The sequence below is a fragment of the Rhinoraja longicauda genome, chromosome 4, assembly GCF_053455715.1.
Source record: "Rhinoraja longicauda isolate Sanriku21f chromosome 4, sRhiLon1.1, whole genome shotgun sequence".
NCBI lineage: Eukaryota > Metazoa > Chordata > Chondrichthyes > Rajiformes > Arhynchobatidae > Rhinoraja > Rhinoraja longicauda.
Genome location: NC_135956.1, coordinates 85,657,373 through 85,682,027, shown reverse-complemented (window position 1 = coordinate 85,682,027; position 24,655 = coordinate 85,657,373). Strand labels below are relative to the sequence as shown.

The 24,655-nt window shown below is 45.3% G+C and overlaps 1 protein-coding gene across 9 annotated transcripts in view; it reads left to right on the top strand.

Annotated features, from left to right (window-relative positions):
- The window catches only part of LOC144592942 (cAMP-regulated phosphoprotein 21-like), a 164,995-nt gene that overhangs the window by 121,855 nt on the left and 18,485 nt on the right, over positions 1–24,655 (top strand). For 8 of the 9 annotated variants that reach the window (XM_078398257.1, XM_078398258.1, XM_078398263.1 and 5 more), the window contains 4 exons: positions 1,633–1,790; positions 6,194–6,298; positions 9,440–9,682; positions 11,567–11,693. In XM_078398257.1, the coding sequence (XP_078254383.1) occupies positions 1,633–1,790; positions 6,194–6,298; positions 9,440–9,682; positions 11,567–11,693 (633 nt within the window). The remainder of the gene's footprint in view (positions 1–1,632; positions 1,791–6,193; positions 6,299–9,439; positions 9,683–11,566; positions 11,694–24,655) is intronic. The other variant, XM_078398260.1, reaches the window with a different exon arrangement.

Here is a 24,655-nt window from a genome sequence, read left to right as displayed (position 1 = left end):
CTGAACATTAAATGCTGTTGCCTGCGCATGTATCTTTATACCATTGTTTAAATATTACTAATAGCGGCAATAGTTTGGGCTTCTTGGCACTTGAGCTTCATGGTCTCACTGCTGAACTATTAAATAAGGTGTTTTCAAAGGTTTCAAAGGTCTTTTATTGTCACATGCACCAATTAAGGTACAGTGATATGCGAATTACTATACAGCCCTATGGGGGGAAAAAAGCATATTTGAGATTGAATGTGGAAGGGAAGGAAGGTTTGTCAAGATAATTTGTTGCACCATGTTAACTGTACCTTCTTTGAAACAAAATGGAGCACCAGATATAGTTATGCATAGCATTAACACCTTTAATACTGCCAAGGACAAAAACTGGAGGTATAAAATGTGAGCAGGATGTTTTCTAACGTTATGCCTCAGTACAGGATTATGAACTGATGTGAAGGACTCTGTTCATTGATCAAATAGACCTTAAATCCTCCCGCAGTTTCGGTGTCTTCCATTCACTTCAGTCGCACCACCTCTATAGGTGTTAAGGTTTACATAGAAGCATAGAAAATAGGTGCAGGAGTAGGCCAATCGGCCCTTCGAGTCAGCACCGCCATTCAATATGATCATGTCTGATCATTCAAAATCAGTACCCCGTTCCTGCTTTCTCCCTATCTCCCATGATTCAGTTAGCCCTAAGAGCTATATCTAACTCTCTTTTGAATACATCCAGTGAATTGGCCTCCACTGCCTTCTGTAACAGAGATTCACAACTCTCTGGGTGAAAGAGTTTTTTCTCATCTCAGTCCTAAATGGCCTACCCCTTATTCTGAAACTGTGACCCCCTGGTTCTGGACTCCCCCAACATTGGGTACATGTTTCCTGCATCTAGCCTGTCCAATCCCTTCGGAATTTTACATGTTTCTATAAAGATCCCCTGTCATCCTTCTAAATTCCAGTGGACATCAATAGTCAATTTATTTGTCACATACACATAAATGTGCAGTGAAATGAAAGATTACCCGTAGTTCAACAATAAGACCAATTAAAAATAAGCAATAAAAATATGCAATAACACATACAATCATAAACCAACACCAAACAAAAGAAACATCCATCACATAGAAACATAGAAACATAGAAAATAGGTGCAGGAGTAGGCCATTCGGCCCTTCGAGCCTGCACCGCCATTCAATATGATCATGGCTGATCATCCAACTCAGTATCCCGTACCTGCCTTCTCTCCATACCCCCTGATCCCTTTAGCCACAAGGGCCACATCTAACTCCCTCTTAAATATAGCCAATGAACTGGCCTCAACTACCTTCTGTGGCAGAGAATTCCACAGATTCACAGTGAGTCTCCTCCAGTCACCTAATCAGATGTACAGCACTTTGGTCAACGTGGGTTGTTTTTAAATGTGCTATACAAATAAAATTGACTTGACTTGACTTGACCTGTGATGGAAGGCCAGAATGCCTTTTTCCCTTCCCCTGCCGTCTTCTCCCGTGGTCAGGCTGTTGAAGAAGCAATCCAGTTTATGCTGGACTTGTCCAACAGCTATTTAATCAGAATTTTTTGACGTTTAATAATTGACACCGATCGCCTTTGTTGCGTCGATTGAGTTTATCGCACATGTTACAGGTCAACCCTTTGTGAATCCCGATGGTACACCAGCAATCTATAATCCCCCGGTTGGCTCACACTCGGTTAGAAGTCCACGCACTGGGCAGAGCCAGCAGCAGCCACCTCCACAGCCACAGCCACACCAGCAGCACATACCCAGTCATCTCATTCCACAGGTGAGTAGTCATGTTTTTGTACTTGCCAAATGACCAAATTGCATGTGGATTACCGCAATCCCTAATCTGGATTTGAGCGGAAATGAGGAAAAACCTTCTTCAGTCAGAGAGTTGTGAATCTGTGGAATTCTCTGCCTCAGAAGGCAGTGGAGGCCGATTCTCTGAATGCATTCAAGACTTACAAAATTCTTAAGGGGTTGGACAGGCTAGATGCAGGAAGATTGTTCCCGATGTTGGGGAAGTCCAGAACAAGGGGTCACAGTTTAAGGATAAGGGGGAAGTCTTTTAGGACCGAGATGAGAACGTTTTTCTTTTCACACAGAGAGTGGTGAATCTGTGGAATTCTCTGCCACAGAAGGTAGTTGAGGCCAGTTCATTGGCTATATTTAAGAGGGAGTTAGATGTGGCCCTTGTGGCTAAAGGGATCAGGGGGTATGGAGAGAAGGCAGGTACGGGATACTGAGTTGGATGATCAGCCATGATCATATTGAATGGCTGTGCAGGCTCGAAGGGCCGAATGGCCTACTCCTGCACCTATTTTCTATGTTTCTATGTTAAGAGAGAGCTAGATAGAGCTATTAAGGATAGCGGAGTCAGGGGGTATGGGGAGAAGGCAGGAACGGGGTACTGATTGAGAATGATCAGCCATGATCACATTGAATGGCGGTGCTGGCTCGAAGGGCTGAATGGCCTCCTCCTGCACCTATTGTCTATTGTCTTTTGTCTCCCAATCTCATTCTCCATGAATTACTTTGGCAGTACTTGGCTGAAATTGAAATTATTTGGCTGAAATCGGCCAACTCTGGCTCAGTTGTGTTTTCCATATTATTCAGCCAGAGTCAAATTTAAACAAACTTGAGTGTCTTTGCCTCCCAGCCTGGAACAAGGCAGAGTCTGGCAACTTCAGTGTTGAGGGGAGATGTTACGGGAGTCCCGAACCAGCGGCCACAGTATAAGAACAAGGGATAGGCCATTTAGAACGGACATGAGTTGTGAATCTGTGGAATTCTCAGCCTCAGAAGACAGTGGAGGCCAATTCTCTGAATGCATTCAAGAGAGAGCTGGATAGAGCTCTTAAGGTAGCGGAGTCAGGGGGTATGGGGAGAAGGCAGGAACGGGGTACTGATTGAGAATGATCAGCCATGATCACATTGAATGGCGGTGCTGGCTCGAAGGGCCGAATGGCCTCCTCCTGCACCTATTGTCTATTGTCTACTAACTGGCTCCCGCAGCTATCCGGAGAATACTATCCTCGAGGTCCTGCTTTTGAACCTATTGCCTTACTTCCCATATTCACTCTGCAAGGCCTTATCCCTCTTCCTACCGATGTCATTTGTGCCAATGTCCACAGCGACTGCCGGCTGCTCATCCCACCCTCTTGAAAATGTTCTGCAGTGGCTCCGAGATATCCTGCATCCTGACTTCAGGGAGGCCACATACCATACTGGAGTCTCTCGTGCTGCCACAGGACCTCCTGTCTGTCCCCCTAACACTCACGAGTCTCCTATCACTATGGCTCCGCCTGCCTACAGCCTTCCTTGCAGTGTCTCAGAGCTGCCACAGATCTAAACCGCTCTGCCCTGACTGGTCATCTCACCCCCCACCCCCCCCCCCCCCCCCCCCCCCCCCACGCCCTCCCCCCAACAGTAGCCAAAGGGGAATACCCTGTTGTCGAGGGAATACTCCCTTTTCCTCGTGTCATCCATCTACGTTCTGTCATACCTTTGGTCTAACCGCCTCACTGGAACTTCCTTATGCAGTACCTGGGTGTTTACCTCAACAATAAACTTGACTGGACCGAAAATATCAATGCACTGTACAAAAAGGGCCAGAGCAGACTTTACCTGCTGAGGAGACCCAGGTCCTTTGGAGTGCAGGGGGCACTCCAATGGACCTTCTACAACACAGTGGTTGCATCTGCCATTTTCTATGGAGTGGTCTGCTGGAGCATCAGCATCTCAGCGGCGGAGGGGAAGAGACTCGACAGGCTGGTCAGGAAGGCCAGCTCTGTCCTGGGTTGCCTCCTCGACTCAGTGCAGGCGGTGGGAGGGAGGAGGATGATGGCAAAGTTAACATCGCTGCTGGGCAACGACTCCCACCCCATGCAGGACACCGTCACTGCACTGAGTAGCTCCTTCAGTGACAGACTCCTTCACCCCAAGTGTGTGAAGGAGAGATATCGGAGGTCCTTCCTTCCCGCTGCTGTGAGACTGCACAACCAGCACTGCTCCCAGCAGACGAGTCATCAGACCAGTCAACAGTAAAGGAAAAACACAGTAAATGATGACAATTATCCTTGTCTTTATTTTGATTTATAATGAATGTCTCTTGCCATCCACTTTGCTGCTGTAACACTGCAAATTTCCCCGGTGTGGGACAAATAAAGGAATATATTATTATTATTATTATTATTATTATTATTATTATTATTATTATTATTATTATTATTATTATTATTATTATTATTATTATTATTATTATTGTTATTGTTATTGTTATTGTTATTATTGTTATTATAATTATTATTATTATTACTATTATTATTATGATTTACTATTATTATTATTACTATTATTATTATTATCATTATTATTATTATCGTTATTATCATTATTATTATTATAATTATTATTATAATTATTATTATCATTATTATTATCATTTTTATTGTTATTGTTATTGTTATTATTACTATTATTATTATTATTATTATTATTATTATTATTATTATTATTATTATTATTATTATTATTATTATTATTATTATTATTATTATTATTGTTATTATTGTTATTATCATTATTATCATTATTGTCATTATTGTCATTATTGTCATTATTATTATTATTGTTATTATTACTATTATTATTGTTATTGTTATTGTTATTGTTATTTTTATTGTTATTGTTATTGTTATTGTTATTATTATTGTTATTATTATTGTTATTATTATTATCATCATTATTATTATTATCATTATTATTACTGTTATTATTATTGTTATTGTTATTGTTATTGTTATTGTTGTTATTGTTATTGTTATTGTTATTGTTATTGTTATTGTTATTGTTATTGTTATTGTTATTGTTATTGTTATTGTTATTGTTATTGTTATTGTTATTGTTATTGTTATTGTTGTTATTGTTGTTATTGTTATTGTTATTGTTATTGTTGTTATTATTGTTATTATTATTATTATTATTATTACTATTATTGTTATTATTACTATTATCATTATTATTATTATTACTATTATTTTTATTACTATTATTATTATTATTGTTGTTGTTGTTGTTGTTATAACATATAACATATAACAACTACAGCATGGAAACAGGCCTGTCCGGCCCTACCAGTCCACGCCGACCATTCTCCCTGACCTAGTCTCATCTACCTGCACTCAGACCATAACCCTCCAATCCCCTCCTATCCATATACCTATCCAATTTACTCTTAAATAATAAAATCGAGCCAGCCTCCACCACTTCCACCGGAAGCCCATTCCATACAGCCACAACCCTCTGAGTAAAGAAGTTCCCCCTCATGTTACCCCTAAACCTTTGTCCCTCAATTCTGAAGCTATGTCCCCTTGTTGGAATCTTCCCTACTCTCAAAGGGAAAAGCCTACCCACGTCAACTCTGTCCGTCCCTCTCAAAATTTTAAAAACCTCTATCAAGTCCCCCCTCAACCTTCTACGCTCCAAAGTATAAAGACCCAACCTGTTCAACCTCTCTCTGTAGCCCAAGTGCTGAAACCCTGGCAACATTCTAGTAAATCTCCTCTGCACCCTCTCCATTTTGTCGACATCCTTCCTATAATTTGGCAACCAGAACTGCACACCATACTCCAGATTGTTGTTGTTATTGTTATTATCATTGTTATTATTATTATTATTATTATTATGACCTCCTCAGCCTCCTGCATGATCCACTGGTCATCCAGCTGCTGATCCATTTCCCTAACATGATAGACAAGGAACTAGAGCTGGACGCACCTCCTACGGGTGTGGTGCTCAGAGACACTGGGCATATCTAGTTCCCCTCTCAGTCTGAAGAAGGGCCTCGACCTGAAATGTCACCTGTTTCTTTTCTCCGGAGATGTTGCCTGACCTGCTGAGTTACTCTTGCGTTTTGATTCCATCTGTCACTTTGCTGGGCTTTGCCCCTTCCCCATCTCCCTTTGCCGGCTTTCTCCACCATACTCCGGTTAATCTGAGGTAGGGTGGCAGCCTGTAACCTAATCTACCCATTCCTTCCATGGTGCTTGCTGACCATTGAGTTCCTCCTTGTTTTATGCTCGGGATTTCATCGCCTGCAGTTTCTTGTATTCCCTCATTCTGTACTTTATAGGACTCGGAACTGTAATTTCAATATTTGACTTTGCTTCTGAATTCTTTTCTCAGCCAGTTCAAGCAATGCAGCCAACGTCCCAACCTGCCCAGTATCCAACAGCTTCTTACCCTTCCCAACACCTGCTACCTGTTTCGCCAACACAGCAGTTTCCGGTGGTACTTGTATAGTTTCACTTACGGCTTCGACCCCATTCATTATAATATCTGCAATGTGTGTACAAATGTATCTTAAGTTTGTTTGTGTGCTTTGCTTCACTTTCAGTGGTAACTGTTCACTGCATTAATTGCTGTTGGCAGTTCATGTTTGACGCTAATTCTATAGAGTAAACGCAATGCTAGCATTTATTTCAAGCGGGCTAAAATACAAAAAACAGGGATGTAATGCTGAGACTCTAAAAGGCACTGGTCAGATCACACTTGGAATATTGTGAGCAACTTTGGGCCCCATATCTGAGGAAGGATGTGCTGGCTCTGGAGAGGGTCCAGAGGAGGTTTACGAGAATGATCTCAGGAATGAGTGGGTTAACATAGGATGAGCGTTTGACGGCACTGGGCCTGTACTCGCTGGAGTTTAGAAGGATGAGTGGGGACCTCATTGAAACTTACCGAATCGTGAAAGGCTTGGAAAGAATGGATGTGGAGAGGATGTTTCCACTAGTGGGAGAGGTCTAGTTCCAAAGGTCATAGCCTCAGGATTAAAGGACGTTCCTTTAGGAAGGCGATGAGGAGGAATTTCTTCAGTCAGATGGTGGTGAATCAGTGGAATTCTTAGCCACAGAAGGCCTCGGAGGCCGGGAATTGATTTTTAAGTCAAAGATAGATAGGCTCTTGATGAGTACGGGTGTCAAGGATTATGGGGAGAAGGCAGGGTAATGGGGTTAGGAGGGAGAGATAGATCAGCCATGATTGAATGGCGGAGTAGACTTGATGGGACGAATGGCCTAATTCTGCTCCTATCACTAGTGACCTTATTATTTGTCAAAATATTTGTGAATGAGGAAGTTGCTTGACTTTGTGTTAAGGTTAAGTCAAAACGGTAATAATTATCATCAACAAACAGGGAAACATACTGGTGAATTGATTTATTCATAGTGCGAGAGCAGAAAACAATTTCTCACGGTGGCGCAGCGGTAGAGTTGCTGCCTTACAGTGAATGCAGTGCCGGACACCCCGGTTCGATCCCGACTACGGGTGCTGTCTGTACGGAGTTTGTACGTTCTCCCCGTGACCTGCGAGGGTTTTCCCCCGAGATCTTCGGTTTGCTCCCACACTCCAAAGACGTACAGGTTTGTAGGTTAATTGGCTTGGTAAATGTAAAAATTGGCCCTAGTGGGTATAGGATAGTGTTAATATGGGGGGGATCGCTGGTCGGCACGGACCCTGTGGGCCGAAGGGCCTGTTTCCTCGCTGTATCTCCAAACTAAAAACTAAACAAAATTTTATTTTATGTTTCAAGGCCCATTGAAAGCAGATGAAAAAATCACTTTCAGTGGTTCATTGAGATATAAATATCTAAAAAATTAAACAGTGCATTCCAATCAGCTGAATTACCAGACTTTATAAAATGGACAACATCAAAAATGTAAAGATTAAATGCTGCCCATATCCGTCACCTACCACACCATTTCCTTCCCCTACCTCTGCAAGCAGTTGATTCTGACACAACAGAGGAAAAACCCGGTGATAGTATAAGGCAGATTATTTTACTATTACTCCAATTTGTACTTCCGAGTTGATTTCAGTGGAACTACAAATAGAGGAATACACAGACTGTAACTTTTTAGTTTAGTTTGGTTTAGAGATACAGCGCGGAAACAGGCCCTTCGGCCCACCGGGTCCGCGCCGACCAGCGATCCCCGCATATTAACCCTATCCTGCACACACTAGGGACATTATTTTCATTTACCTAGCCAATTTACCTACATACCTGTACGTCTTTGGAGTGTGGGAGAAAAAATAAAGATCTCGGAGAAACCACGCAGTCACAGGGAGAACGTACAAACTCCGTACAGACAGCACCCGTAGTCGGGATCGAACCCGGGTTTCCAGCGCTGCAAGTGCTGTAAGGCAGCAACTCGACCACTGCGCCACCTTGTTATTGCCATCAAATACCATCAAATGGTAAAGAAGGCATAGGGTATGCTCGCTCTCATCGGTCGGGGCATGGAGTGTAAGAGTCAAGAAGTCAAGATGCAACTTTATGAGACTTTGAGATGGACACAAAAAGCTGGAGTAACTCAGCGGGACAAACAGCATCTCTGGAGAGAAGGAATGGGTGACGTTTCGGGTCGAGGCCGTTCTTCAGACGGACTTTGGTTAGGTTGCATTTGGAGTATTGTGTGCACTTCCGGCTTCCACATTACAGGAAGTATGTACTTTGGAAAGGGCGCAGAGGAGGTCTATGGGAATGATGCCCGGATTGGTGGGTATAAGCTCCAGGGAGAGATTGGACAGACTTGGCTTGTTTTCCCTGGAACCCCAAAGTTTGCAGGAGGACCCGATAGAAGTGTATGAAATAATGAGAGGCATAGATATGGTAGACTGTCAGGATTTTTGTTCCCCCAGGGAAGAAAAATTAAATACCAGGGGGCATAGCTTTAAGATGAGAGGGGCAAAGTTTAAAGGATATGTTTGGGACAAGTTTTTTTAAACAGAGGGTGATGAATGCCTGGAACACACTGGTTGAAGCAGATCTTTTTGTGGCATTTAAAAGACTTTCGGATAGCATATGGAAATGCAGGGAGTGGAGGGATATGGGTTGTGTGAAGGTAGATAAATGATGGTCTAGGCATCATGTTCAACACAGCCATAGTGGGCCGAAGGGCCTGTTTCTTGTGCCGTGCTGTTTTATGTTCTAATTAAGTTCTGCCCTCCTGTTCAATGCACACGCCATCAACGCAATGTTTTGAAAGGCTTTGCTCTGCTCTAAGCTGGTTAATAGCAGCTTAGTCTGTGTTTAGGCATTACATTCGCCCTTAATGGCCATGCGTTTAAGAGGAGCAGACCAATTATGGTTTCTTCCTCTTATCACGATCCAACAGTCCCTGGATGGGCGAAGGTGTGTTTTTGTACATTGTGGTTTTATTAACTGTAAATCCATGTTGGCAGGTGAGATTGATTCAGAGCTTTATTCATTTTTAATGGTTGACAACCATGGCATGAAATCAAGCAAAGCATGTGTTTCTATCGATACGTCTTTGGCCTTGTTTTTCTTTAAAGTTGCATGTTTTCTGCTAATCCTCTTAGAGGAATTATTCAGCAGACAGTACTCATTATTCTTTGATGGCTTCATCACAGCGAGAAGATTTGGCCTCACAGTTTAACCAGATGAGTTTAAGCAGACAGTCGTCGGGAGAGGCTGAGCCACCATCTGGTCCCGTATTTCAATCACCCATTCTGCCTCATGCATCCCAACAATCGAAATATGTCTTGGCATCAACAAGTCAGCTTCCTCCAGGTAGTTTCACTGGATCTGGACAGCCCCTGACTCAGCAAGTGCTACAACCACCGCAAGGATTTGTACCACAGCCATCTGCCCAGGTACGAGATAGATATCAGATAAGCATGGCTTGTTAAATTAAAGGCAAGTTGGACTGAATCTAAAATGAAAATCCCATCTCATTTCAAACAGTCAACATCCATTGACAGTCGTGCAAATCCAATTTTTCTAGTATTTGGCCACTGCTTTCTCTGTCTTGTGATTCAAGTCCTCTCCACCTCTCACGGTGGCTTAAGTTTCATTCACAAGAAAGTGACTTTGTTAAAAAGAAATAGTCAGAATTTTTTGCAATGTAAAGATACCAAATAGGAAAGAAATTGGTTTACATCGTGTCACTTTTCAATCCCCAATTCAATTAAAACAAAATTGAACAATTGGGGACTGACCCCTGTATTTTGGGTCAGGCTCCAATCTCCCCACCTTCAAGACTGATGCTTCAATGCATGGAGCCTATACATGCTCACTGGCATCCAATGATGCCTGGGCTACAATTCCATGTAGATGTTTAGGCGTACCTATGATTTAGATTTAGAGATACAGCGCAGAAACAGGCCCTTCGGCCCACCGGGTCCGCGCCGCCCAGCGATCCCCGTACATTAACACTATCCTACACCCACTAGGGACAATTTTTACATTTGCCCAGCCAATTAACCTACAGACCTGTGCGTCTTTGGAGTGTGGGAAACCGAAGATCTCGGAGAAAACCCTCGCAGGTCACGGGGAGAACGTACAAACTCCATACAGACGGCGCCCGTAGTCAGGATCGAACCTGAGTCTCCGGCGCTGCATTCGCTGTAAGGCAGCAACTCTACCACTGCGACACTGTGCCACCAGTTTGAGGCCTACTTTATTATTATTATGTCAAAGTTAGGGAGTAGAGCAGTTCTGAGGAGGAACGATTTTAAACCAAGGACTATTTGGAATCTGAAATGTATTGCCTGGGGAGGTGGTGGGGTCAAAGACTCGGGCAATATTTAGGAGGGGACTTGAATCACAAGACAGAGAAAGCAATGGCCAAATACTGGAAACTTGGATTTGTATAAATCTGATTCCTTGCTCAGTTAGGACATGGTCGAGCGAACAACCTGTTCTTGTGCTGTATGATTCTTTGACTGAAGAATGAAAGAACGGATTGACTGGAATTTTGAAGGATGAGAGGGGATCTTATAGAAACATTATAAAATTCTTAAGGGATTAGACAGGCTAGATGCAGGAAAAATGTTCCCGATGTATGGGGAGTCCCGAACCAGGGGTCACAGTTTATGAATAAGGGGTAGGCCATCTAGGACTGAGATGAGGAAAATGTTTTTCAGCCAGAGAGTTGTGAATGTGTGGAATTCTCTGCCACAGAAGGCAGTGGAGGCCAATTCACTGAATCATATCATATCATATCATATATATACAGCACGGAAACAGGCCTTTTCGGCCCACCAAGTCCGCGCCGCCCAGCGATCCCCGTACATTAACACTATCCTACACCCACTAGGGACAATTTTTACATTTACCCAGTCAATTAACATACATACCTGTACGTCTTTGGAGTCTTTGAATGTATTCAAGAGAGAGCTAGATAGAGCTCTTAAGGATAGCGGAGTCAGGGGGTATGGGGAGAAGGCAGGAACGGGGTACTGATTGAGAATGATCAGCCATGATCACATTGAATGGTGGTGCTGGCTCGAAGGGCTGAATGGCCTCCTCTGCACCTATTGTCTATTGTCTTTTGTATTCAAGAGAGAGTTAGATATAGCTCTTTGGGCTAACGGAATCAAGGGATATGGGGAGAAAGCAGGAACAGGGTACTGATTCTGGATGATCAGCCATGACTCTGCACGTTCTTGAATATTTTCCCGCGTAATTATTAATGAACTGCTCGTGATTGAAACTTAAAGATTGGAAATTAGAAATCTTCCGTGAATATCTTTCAGATGCCAGTGTATTACTACCCACCTGGCCAGTACACTACCTCAGCAGCCCAACAGTTCAGGCCTGTTGCTACTGTTCAATACAATGCACAGCGAAGTCAGCAGACACCACAAACTGCACAACAGACAGGTAAGTAATTTCAGCAGTGTTGTTTCCGATTACTCAGAACGAGCCTTGCCATTCGCTCTTTAAGCTTCTGCCCTATCATGACTTGGGATCATTCAGAATTAGGAACAAAGTGAAGAACAGGTTCCAAATCCTATTCCCCAAACACAATCAGGAATCAAAGGCATGGAACGGTTTCTATACTTTGAATCCAGCATCTATCACAACCTACCCCTTTCAGAAGTTTACATGCATGCAGTTTTGATTATTTTGTACTAATTTCTTCTTCGGGAATGCAAACGAACGTACCCATCCTGCTTTGATGCTTTTACCTGATGAGAAGTCAACTTTTTCTCCCCGCAGATGCAACTTGATCTCAACGATTCAATAGTACTTTATTGCCATGCGTACCCAAGTACACAGTTTAAGAATAAGGGGTAGGCCATTTAGAACGGAGATGAGGAAAAACTTTTTCAGTCAGAGTTGTAAATATGTGGAATTCTCTGCCTCAGAAGGCAGTGGAGGCCAATTCTCTGAATGCATTCAAGAGAGAGCTAGATAGAGCTCTTAAGGATAGCGGAGTCAGGGGGTATGGGGAGAAGGCAGGAACGGGGTACTGATTGAGAATGATCAGCCATGATCACATTGTATGGTGGTGCTGGCTCGAAGGGCCTACTCCTGCACCTATTGTCTATTGCAGACAAAATTTTATTTTGCAATTAGTTCAGTGACAATTGTACCATACATTAGGCACAATCATACTAAGAATACAAGCGTAAAATGGTAGACTATCCTGAGTCAGTAAAACAGAGATGCCACCTTCAAGTCAGGATTTTGTGGGTGAAAATAAACCAGAGCAAACCATTTCAGCACATAAGATGATGAAGAGACAGATTGAATACGACACTGCAATGGCTGTTGCATAGAATATAAGTGCAGGGGGGGGTTGTGCTACATCTGTATTAAACTTTAGCGATGCTACATTGATAGTACTGCAAGCGGTTTGAATGACTGCACTGTGGGAATGATGTGACTACATTGGAGAGAGTGGAAAGGAGATTAACATATGTATAACATATAACATATAACAACTACAGCATGGAAACAGGCCTGTCCGGCCCTACCAGTCCACGCCGACCATTCTCCCTGACCTAGTCTCATCTACCTGCACTCAGACCATAACCCTCTAATCCCCTCCTATCCATATACCTATCCAATTTACTCTTAAATAATAAAATCCAGCCAGCCTCCACCACTTCCACCGGAAGCCCATTCCATACAGCCACCACCCTCTGAGTAAAGATGTTCCCCCTCATGTTACCCCTAAACCTTTGTCCCTCAATTCTGAAGCTATGTCCCCTTGTTGGAATCTTCCCTACTCTCAAAGGGAAAAGCCTACCCACGTCAACTCTGTCCGTCCCTCTCAAAATTTTAAAAACCTCTATCAAGTCCCCCCTCAACCTTCTACGCTCCAAAGAATAAAGACCCAACCTGTTCAACCTCTCTCTGTAGCCTAAGTGCTGAAACCCAGGCAACATTCTAGTAAATCTCCTCTGTACCCTCTCCATTTTGTCGACATCCTTCCTATAATTTGGCGACCAGAACTGCACACCATACTCCAGATTCAGCCTCACCAATGCCCTGTACAATTTCAACATTACATCCCAACTTCTATACTCGATGCTCTGATTTATAAAGGCAAGCATACCAAACGCCTTCTTCACCACCCTATCCACATGAGATTCCACCTTCAGGGAACAATGCACAGTTATTCCCAGATCCCTCTGTTCCACTGCATTCCTCAATTCCCTACCAGTTACCCTGTACGTCCTATTTTGATTTGTCCTACCAAAATGCAGCACCTCACACTTATCAGCATTAAACTCCATCTGCCATCTTTCAGCCCACCCTTCCAAAAGGCCCAAGTCTCTCTGTAGACTTTGAAAATCTACCTCACTATCAACTACTCCACCTATCTTAGTATCATCTGCATATTTACTAATCCAATTTGCCACACCATCATCCAGATCATTAATGCAAATGACAAACAACAGTGGACCCAACACAGATCCTTGGGGTACTCCACTAGACACTGGCCTCCAACCTGACATACAATTGTCAACCGTTACCCTCTGGTATCTCCCATTCAGCCATTGTTGAATCCATCTTGCAACCTCACTATTAATACCCAACGATTTAACCTTCTTAATCAACCTTCCATGTGGAACCTTGTCAAATGCCTTACTGAAGTCCATATAGACAACATCCACAGCCTTACCCTTATCAATTTCCCTGGTAACCTCTTCAAAAAATTCAAGAAGATTAGTCAAACATGACCTTCCAGGCACAAATCCATGTTGACTGTTTCTCATCAGGCCTTGATTATCCAAATAATTATATATATATATTGTCCCTAAGTATCTTTTCCATTAATTTTCCCACCACAGACGTCAAACTAATAGGTCTATAATTGCTAGGTTTACTTTTAGAACCTTTTTCATTTGGATTTTGCCTGTGACAAAGTGTTTCACATAAGAAGGGAGATTAGATAGATGGGTTTGTTTCCCCAGAGTGAGAAACATTATGAGAGGCACCGAGTAGAAAGAAATCTCCATAACAGCGGTGTCAAAAAGTAGAGGCTGTATGTTTAGATATAACGTACTAGAGAGAGGTAGAGAGCGGATCTTAGGAAGATGTTTTTTCATACTAAGGATGAGGTTTAGAGTCTGGAATGCACTACCGCAGCGGATGAAGAAGGCCTAAACTAGAGGAATAACACCTCATTTTCCACCAACATCGTGAACATTCTTTTCACCAATTTCAGGTAACCTGCTCCTAGGTAAAAGGATGTAAAAAGCAGGACCTCCAGGATGGTTACCTCTGGTTTGCTTCCAGTACCTCGTGCTAGTGAGGGTAAGAACAGAAAGACAGGGGAGATGAATGTGTGTTGGAGGAGTTGGTGCAGGGGGCAGGGATTTAGATTTCTGGACCATTGGGATCTCTTCTGCGGCAGGGGTGACCTGCACGAGCGATGGGTTGCACCTTAACTGGAGGGGAACCGACATCCTGGCAGGCAGGTTCGCTAATGCTACACGGGTTGGTTTAAACTAGATTGACAGGGGGTGGGATCTCGTGCAGGGCACAGGCATGTGAGAGGCTAGAAGTTGGTATGGAGGGCGGTGTGGGAAAGGTTAGTGGACGGAATAGGCAGGTGAAAGGCAGAGAGCAAGACAATAGACAATAGGTGCAGGAGGAGGCAATTCGGCCCTTCGAGCCAGCACCGCCATTCAATGTAATCATGGCTGATCATTCTCAATCAGTACCCCGTTCCTGCCTTCTCCCCATACCCCCTGACTCCGCTATCCTTAAGAGCTCTATCCAGCTCTCTCTTGAATGCATTCAGAGAATTGGCCTCCACTGCCTTCTGAGGCAGAGAATTCCACAGAGTCACAACTCTCTGACTGAAAAGGTTTTTCCTCATCTCAGTTCTAAATGGCCTACCCCTTATTCTTAAACTGTGGCTCCTTGTTCTGGACTCCCCCAACATTGGGAACATGTTTCCTGCTTCTAACGTGTCCAACCCCTTAATAATCTTATACGTTTCGATAAGATCGATTCGATACTGATTAAGCGAGGAAGGAGGGTTGGTTTAAACTGCACGTATTTTAATGCAAGGGGTCTGACGGGTAAGGCAGATAAGCTTAGGGCATGGATAGGTACGAGCGACTGGGAAGTTATAGCCATGACTGAAACCTGGTTAAGGGAGGGGCAGGACTGGCAGCTCAATGTTCCGGGGTACAGGAGCTTCAGGAGAGACAGGGGTGAGGGGAAAAGAGGAGGGGGGTTGCATTGTTGGTGAAGGAGGATGTCACGGCTGTGTTCAGAGGCGACATTAGGGACGGTTCGTCTAGTGAGGCTTTATGGGTGGAGCTGAGGATCAAGAAAGGGATGATCACCTTGTTGGGGGTGTACTACAGACCCCCGAATAGTCAACGGGAATTAGAAGAACAAATGTGCCGGGAGATTGCAGACAGCTGCAGGTCAAATAAGGTTGTTGCCGAAGGGGATTTTATCTTTCCCAATATAGACTGGGAAAATCATAGTGTGAAGGGTTTAGATGGGGTGCAATTCCTCAAAGGTGTTCAGGAAAGTTTTCTACGGCAATATGTAGAGGCCCCCACACGTGAGAGGGCAACACTGGATCTAGTGTTGGGAAATCTGTGGAATTCTCTGCCTCAGAAGGCAGTGGAGGCCAATTCTATGAATGCATTCAAGAGAGAGCTAGATAGAGCTCTCGGGACTTAGGGTGCTACATTGTTGCGAAAAGCACTTACAGATCGCTGTGAGAAGCACTTAGGGATGGAAAAGCAAAGCACTTAGGGAGCTAATTGTTGCGAAACAGATCGCTGTGAGAAGCACTTAGGGATGGAAAATGTTGCGAAAAAAACACTTAGGGACCGAAAATGTTGCGAAAAAAGCACTTATTGAACCTACATTTTCAAAGTAGTATTTATTTATTGCAAGTCACTTAACATACACAGATCAGCATGGGGCCCCTATGCTCGTGGGGCCCCGGGCAAGTGCCCATCAGGCCCATGCGTTAAGACGGCCCTGTTGGTCGGTGCGGACCCGGTGGACCGAAAGGGCCTGTTTCCGCGCTGTATCTCTAAACTAAGTACCAGGTCATTGGGAAGGAGGCCGTTACACTGTAAGAGAGTGAATAACAGGTCTCACAGTGAACCGGTCTCTTTTCCAGAAGCCACATACCATCTGACGACAATAATGCCATTTTGAATAAAATCAAAGGGATGTAACAGAATGGCAAGCCTGAGACAAGTATATACTTCCCCTGAAAATGACGACAAAGGAAGACAAGATGGCGAAGAAGGTGTATGGCCTAGTTGCCTACATCAAACGGGACATCAAATAAATGAGTTGAATGTCGTGCTATGGCTGTACGAGACATTGGTGGGACTGCATCTGGAATGTTGTGTGCTGTTCTGGTTGCCGAAGGATTTAATTAAGCTAAAGAAGGGGGCAGAAACGATTCGTCAGGATGTTGCCAGGACTGGAATGCTTAAGGCAATAGACAATAGACAATAGGTGCAGGAGGAGGCCATTCGGCCCTTCGAACCAGCACCGCCATTCAATGTGATCATGGCTGATCATTCTCAATCAATACCCCGTTCCTGCCTTCTCCCCATACCCCCTGACTCCGCTATCCTTAAGAGCTCGATCTAGCTCTCTCTTGAATGCATTCAGAGAATTGGCCTCCACTGCCTTCTGAGGCAGAGAATTCCACAGATTCACAACTCTCTGACTGAAAAAGTTTTTCCTCATCTCTGTTCTAAATGGACAGAGTTCCAAGGGAAGACTGGAAAGGCTGGGATTGTTTTCCTCAGAGCGAAGGAGGCCGAGGGGTAAACTTAAAGGTTTATTAAATCACGAGAGAAGGGATAAGGTGCATAGTCACAATCTTTTCCCAGGGTAGGAGTGTCTAACACTAGAGGGCATAGATTTAAAGTGAGAGGGAAAAGTTTAAAATGTGATTTGGGAGACATGTTTTTCAGGCAGAGGACAGCTGGTATGTGGAAACTGTTGGCTGAGTTAGTGGTAGAGGTGGGTACAGTAGCAACATTTAAACGACATTTAAACAGCTAAGGTAGACACAAAATGCTGGCGTAACTCAGTAACTCAGCGGGACAGGCAGCATCTCTGGAGAGAAGGAATTCGTGACTCTTCGAGTCTTCAATCTGAAGAAGGGTCTCGACCCGAAACGTCACCCATTCCTTCTCTCCAGAGATGCTGCCTGTCCCGCTGAGTTACTCCAGCATTTTGTGTCTATCTTCTGTTTAAACCAGCATCTGCCATTCATTCCAACACTTTTCAACTACAGGTGTAGATGTTCTCCATCCACCTCAACTATAGGTCTAGACATGGAGGAGGGGAGGAGAAGCTGGTGCAGGGGGAAATAGAGGGAAAGGAGGAAGGGAGGGGATGAAGAAGGTTAAAAGGAGGCAGGGTGCACCGCTGTGCCTAATACCCAACAGCATCCCGACAGAGGCTGCCACTGAGTTGGAAGGGGGTGGGTGGGGAGAGCTGCTGGGCATTAGTAATCAGCAGTTGGTCATGAGGTGTCGAACTCTCAAATTAATTGAGACCGCACCTGGAGTACTGTGTGCAATTTTGGTCTCCAAATTTAAGGAAGGATATTCTTGCTATTGAGGGCGTGCAGCGTAGATTTACTAGGTTAATTCCCGGAATGGCGGAACTCTCGTATGTTGAAAGACTGGAGCGACTAGGCTTGTATACACTGGAATTTAGAAGGATGAGAGGGGATCTTATCGAAACGTATAAGATTATTAAGGGGTTGGACACGTTAGAGGCAGGAAACATGTTCCCAATGTTGGGGGAGTCCAGAACAAGGGGCCACAGTTTAAGAATAAGGGGTAGGCCATTTAGAACGGAGATGAGGAAAAACCTTTTTCAGTCAGAGAGTTGTAAATCTGTGGAATTCTCTGCCTCAGAAGGCAGTGGAGGCCAATTCTCTGAATGCATCCAAGAGAGAGCTAGATAGAGCTCTTAAGGATAGCGGAGTCAGGGGGTATGGGGAGAAGGCAGGAACGGGGTACTGATTGAGAATGATCAGCCATGATCGCATTGAATGGTGGTGCTGGCTCGAAGGGCCGAATGGCCTACTCCTGCACCTGTTGTCTATTGATCCAGGTGGATCAGGGGTGGGCAAACCACACATCTGCACTGTGTTGGAAGATTCAGGGCAGCGATCATTTCAAGGCCAATGCACGTTACATAGACATAGCCGGCAAGCCTGCCCAGGAACAGAGGAGTCAATTGCCCTCCTCTCGTAGCTACCTGTATGAAATTGAGAGCTTCCACTGCTGGGTAAGAGTTACGGACAATGAGACTCAACAAGACGACTTTGAAGCTGGGACAACATCTTGTGTGGGGGAGGGGACGGAGAGAGAGGGAGTGCAGGGGTTACCTGAAGTTAGAGAAACCAATATTCATACCGCTGGGGTGTAAACTGCCCGAGCGAAATATGAGGTCAGAATGGTACATTTTTCCAATGCAACTCTGGAGCCTTTTCACTCTTCAATGTTTCTTAGCTTGACGGAGCTCAGATGAAATGTTTGCCTTTGGGAATCTGATCTCATGTCGATGATCTACCTTGCCCACTGAAGTCGGAGGTGAAAGATCAGAGCCTCCATGTTGTGCTTGTCAGCCCAGTAGTGAATACCAGTATTGTCTACCCTAATAATGAATTAGGAATATCTTGAGGTGCCAATGAAAAGGATATTTCACTGCTCGGAGATGTCAGATGCAGATTGTCCATGTTTCCGATGCATGCAGGGCGGCATAGATTATATATAGTTGGTTGTATTTTGAGCTAAAGAATATGCCAGTGCAGTGAAAACTGGGTAGTTTTTTTTTAATGTGGATAGTGAATGTTGTAAGGTATGAAGTAGCCAGTGGAGGGTCTTCAGCTTGCCAACAATAAGTACATGTCGTATAAGAAAATAACTGCAGACGCTGGTACAAATCGAAGGTATTTATTCACAAAATGCTGGAGTAACTCAGCAGGTCAGGCAGCATCTCAGGAGAGAAGGAATGGGTGACGTTTCGGGTCGAGACCCTTCTTCAGACTGATGTCAGGTGTCCAGTTGACATCTGGAGCAGCGGATGCAATAGATGAGGTTTCTATTGCATCGCTTGCATCCGCTGCTCCAGATGTCAACTTATTTACAGCGGCAAAACCAAGCGCAGCCTCAGCGATCGCTTCGCTTAACGCCTGCGCTCGGTCCGCGTTAACCAATCTGATCTCCCGGTGGCCGAGCACTTCAACTCCCCCTCCCATTCCCAGTCTGACCTTTCTGTCATGGGCCTCCTCCAGTGCCATAGTGAGGCCCACCGGAAATTGGAGGAACAGCACCTCATATTTCGCTTGGGCAGCTTGCAGCCCAGTGGTATGAACATTGACTTCTCCAACTTTAGATAGTCCCTCTGTCCCTCTCTTCCCCTCCTCCTTCCCAGATCTCCCTCTATCTTCCTGTCTCCACCTATATCCTTCCTTGGTCTCGCCCCTCTGACATCAGTCTGAAGAAGGGTCTCGACCCGAAACGTCACCCATTCCTTCTCCCCTGAGATGCTGCCTGACCTGCTGAGTTACTCCAGCATTTTGTGAATAAATACCTTCGATTTGTACCAGCATCTGCAGTTATTTTCTTACACAGTGGTAGGTGGTGTCCATTATTACCGATTGTTCGCTATAACCGAATAAGGTGATTGATATGTACAGTACGATGGCTGCCTCGCCTACAGTCTGTCTGTCCTTTTCGAACTCTTTTTGTTATTTTTGGTGAATTTTAAAAGTTTGCGTAAATGTTCTCCGGTTTGTTTTATGTGGGGGGTGGGGGGAGGGGGGGGGGGGGGTCGGGGGAAACCTTTTTTCAATCTCTTACCTTGCCGGAGATGCGGTTGTTTTCCGGATCGTATCTCCGGTCGCTCTGCGGCCTAACATCACGGAGCTGGAGGTCTTGCGAGGGGATTTGAGTATAGGAGCAGGGAGGTTCTGCTGCAGTTGTACAGGGCATTGGTGAGACCACACCTGGAGTATTGCGTACAGTTTTGGTCTCCTAATCTGAGGAAAGACATTCTTGCCATAGAGGGAGTACAGAGAAGGTTCACCAGATTGATTCCTGGGATGGCAGGACTTTCATATGAAGAAAGACTGGATAGACTCGGCTTGTACTTGCTGGAATTTAGAAGATTGAGGGGGGATCTTATAGAAACTTACCAAATTCTTCAGGGGTTGGACAGGCTAGATGCAGGAAGATTGTTCCCGATGTTGGGGAAGTCCAGAACCAGGGGTCACAGTTTAAGGATAAGGGGGAAGTCTTTTAGGACCGAGATGAGAACGTTTTTTTTCACACAGAGAGTGGTGAATCTGTGGAATTCTCTGCCACAGAAGGTAGTTGAGGCCAGTTCATTGGCTATATTTAAGAGGGAGTTAGATGTGGCCCTTGTGGCTAAAGGGATCAGGGGGTATGGAGAGAAGGCAGGTACGGGATACTGAGTTGGATGATCAGCCATGATCATATTGAATGGCGGTGCAGGCTCGAAGGGCCGAATGGCCTACTCCTGCACCTATTTTCTATGTTTCTATGTTTGCCTGGGACTGACCTTGAGTCCCCGCGGGGGTGTGGTCTTATCATCTGAGCCTGCGATCCCTTGCCCGGGATCGGCGCTCTAATGCAGCCTGCGGACTTTAACATCAGGAGCTCGCAGTCTCGGGTTGAGACCGGTCGGGAGCTCTAAAGGCCGCACGAGGTTCGACTGGTCCTGACCCGGGGTAGATCGCCGGCACGGGGGAGCTGAGATCTCCCCCCCACCGATGAAGGAGCTTGATCGCCCTGACGGGGAAGGCTCGCCGCCGGCTACGGGAGTCAAGATCATCCCGTCAACGGAAGGTTAGAGCCCCCGACGGCTGGAGGACAAAGAAGGGAGAGATTGAACTGTTTTTCGCCTTCCATCACAGTGAGGAATGTAGAGGAGTCACTGTGGTGGATGTTCATATTAAAATGTATTTTGTGTGTCCTGTTGCTTTTTAGATTTAGATTTAGAGATACAGCGCGGAAACAGGCCCTTCGGCCCACCGAGTCCGCGCCGCCCAGCGATCCACGCACATTAACACTATCCTACACCCACTAGGGACAATTTTTACATATTACCCAGTCAATTAACCTACATACCTGTACGTCTTTGGAGTGTGGGAGGAAACCGAAGATCTCTGAGAAAACCCACGCAGGTCACGGGGAGAACGTACAAACTCCGTACAGACGGCGCCCGTAGTCAGGATCGAACCCGAGTCTCCGGCGCTGCATTCGCTGTAAGGCAGCAACTCTACCGCTTATTGTTTTGACTGTAAGGCAAATGAAGTTCCTCCTATGTTGCAAAACACACTTGGCTAATAAAGTTTTATTGTGATTGTGTGATTGCGATTGCACAATTGGGAAAACAGCCCTTAGACGTACACTGCACGATAAACGGGTAAAGGACACAAAAATACACGATACCTTGGGACTGGGGTAGAGCTGCAGCCTTACAGCAGCAGGGACCCGGATTTGATGCTGACCTTGGGTGCTCACTGTGGCAGCGTGGGATTCCTCCGGGTGCTCCGGTGTTATGGAGACGTGCAGGTTGCTGGTTTGGTTGGCTTCTGTGGGTTGTGTGGATCGCTGATGGAGCCATTGCCTCGTGGTGCCCGGAAGGGGGGAGCCTGGTTTGATCCTGGCCTTGTGGTGATTCCTGTGGGTGCGTGGGCTGGTTCTACCCAGCACTGTGTGGGTTTGTTGAGGGTGCAGCTGGTGTGCTGGGGCACTCGGGGGGGGGTGCGCGGGTCGTAGGTGATCCCCAGGGTCAGGGTCCGCCCCCTGCTCTCTGGCATTGTGGGGTGGCAACTCTGCCGGCAGAAACATATCAGATTATTAAGGGGTTGGACACGTTAGAAGCAGGAAACATGTTCCCAATGTTGGGGGAGTCCAGAACCAGGGGCCACAGTTTAAGAATAAGGGGTCGGCCATTTATAACTGATATGAGGAAAAACTTTTTCAGTCAGAGAGTTGTGAATCTGTGGAATTCTCTGCCTCAGAAGGCAGTGGAGGCCAGTTCTCTGAATGCATTCAAGAGAGAGCTGGATAGAGCTCTTAAGGATAGCGGAGTCAGGGGGTATGGGGAGAAGGCAGGAACGGGGTACTGATTGAGAATGATCAGCCATGATCACATTGAATGGCGGTGCTGGCTCGAAGGGCTGAATGGCCTCCTCCTGCACCTATTGTCTATTGTCTATTGTCTATTGGCAGCTTGCAGAGTTTGTAAAGACCGGTCGGGCTCTGCAGGGCTGCATGTCTTTGCTGGGGGTGGAGGGGGGTGGAGGGGGGAGGGGGGTGGAGGGGGGAGGGGGCATTGCCCAGGGGAAACCCACATTGTCACAAAGTCTTTGCAATGTTGGTTGAAAGATAGATGCTGTATCTCTAAGGTAAACTAAAATGGTTCAAAAACACCTTTTGCTCCATCCACCTAGTGGTCATACTGTGAAACAACAGACTAGGTCAAGTCAAGTCAATTTTATTTGTATAACACATTTAAAAACAGCCCACGTTGACCAAAGTGCTGTACATCAGTTCGGGTACTAAGAACGAACATACAATGGCACACAAACATAACAGCACATACATAAACAGTTCACAGCGCCCCCTCAGAGGGCCTCAAACGCTAGGGAGTAGAAATAGGTTTTGAGCCTGGACTTAAAGGAGTCGATGGAGGGGGCAGTTCTGATGGGGAGAGGGATGCTGTTCCACAGTCTAGGAGCTGCAACCGCAAAAGTGCGGTCACCCCTGAGCTTAAGCCTAGACAGCGGGATAGTGAGTAGCCCCAAGTCGGCTAACCTGAGGGACCTGGAGATAGAATGGTGGGTTAGAAGATTTTTGATATAGTTGAGGGGGCAAGCCCGTTTAGGGCTTTGTATGTGAATAGGAGGAGCTTGAAGTTGAATCTGTACCGTACTGGGAGCCAGTGGAGAGAGGCCAGGATCGGGGTGATGTGGTCCCTTTTACGGGTACCCGTCAGGAGTCTCGCTGCGGCGTTTTGTACCAATTGCAGGCGGGACAGGGATGATTGGCTGATCCCAGTGTATAGGGAGTTGCAGTAGTCTAGGCGGGAGGAAATGAATGCGTGGATGATTTTTTCAATGTCGTCAAATTGGAGGAATGGTTTGATTTTAGCCATGGTATGAAGCTATCTGTCGACAACAGATTCGGTCCACAATATTCAAAATCAGCTGTGAAGAGGTCTGTTAATACAAGGGTTTACTGTATATGGAAAGGCATCAATTATATTTTGTAATTTGACTTCTGGGTGATCTTGGTCCTCCAGTGGAGGTAACAAAAGCTGAATAGTTTATCCGGCAGATTAATTTTACTTCAGCAGGAAGTTTGTCAGATGTAGGGCCCACCGGTAGAGTTGGTGCCTTACAGCGCCAGAGACCCGGGTTCGATCCCGACTACGGGCGCCGTCTGTACGGAGTTTGTACGTTCTCCCCGTGACCTGCGTGGGTTTTCTCCGAGATCTTCGGTTTCCTCCCACACTCCAAAGACGTACAGGATTTTTGTAGGCTAATTGGCTTGGTGCATGTACAGTATGTGTTAACGTGCGGGGATCGCTGGTCGGTGTAGACTCGGTGGGCCGACGAGCCTGTTTCCGCGCTGCATCTCTAAACTAAACTAAGAAATCTGCAAGGTGTGAATAAAAAAAATGGAGAGGATTGATTTTTTTTTAATATAAAACAAAACTCTGGCTACTGGAAATCTGAAAAATTGCAGACTGCCAGAGAGACACCTCGTAGGTCAGGAAACATCTGAAGAAAGAGAAAGAGAATTAATACAGCAGGCCAAAAACCCCACATCAGGAACCCCAGCAAAGAGAAAAATAAATTAGTTTAAATACTTCAAATACTCAGAAACCTACTCCTTCATAATGGACTCTAAAATAATACCAACGACTCATCAGGCTGACCAGCCAGGGGAGCAGAGCAAAGAGAATATTTGTGACGGGCAGAGGCAAGGGCAGGCTTGAGCATAAATTGAAGAGGTCCTCCATTTAAATAGATTACTAGGGGCAGTTAGAGTGTGATAAATACATCATTTTATTAATGGGTGACATAGGATCATAAGATGTAGAATCTTGAGCTAGATCTCTAAGAATCTAGAACTAAGAAACTACAAGGGTTAAAGGACCCTGATGGTAGTTATTTACAGGCCTCCAACAGTAGGCAGGATATCGGGTACAACTTACATCAGGAGGTACAATCGGCTTGTAAGAAATGTTACAGTGGTCATGGGGGATTTCGATATGCAGGTAGACTGGGAAAACCAGGTTGGTACTGGACCCCAGGAGAGGGAATTTGTAGA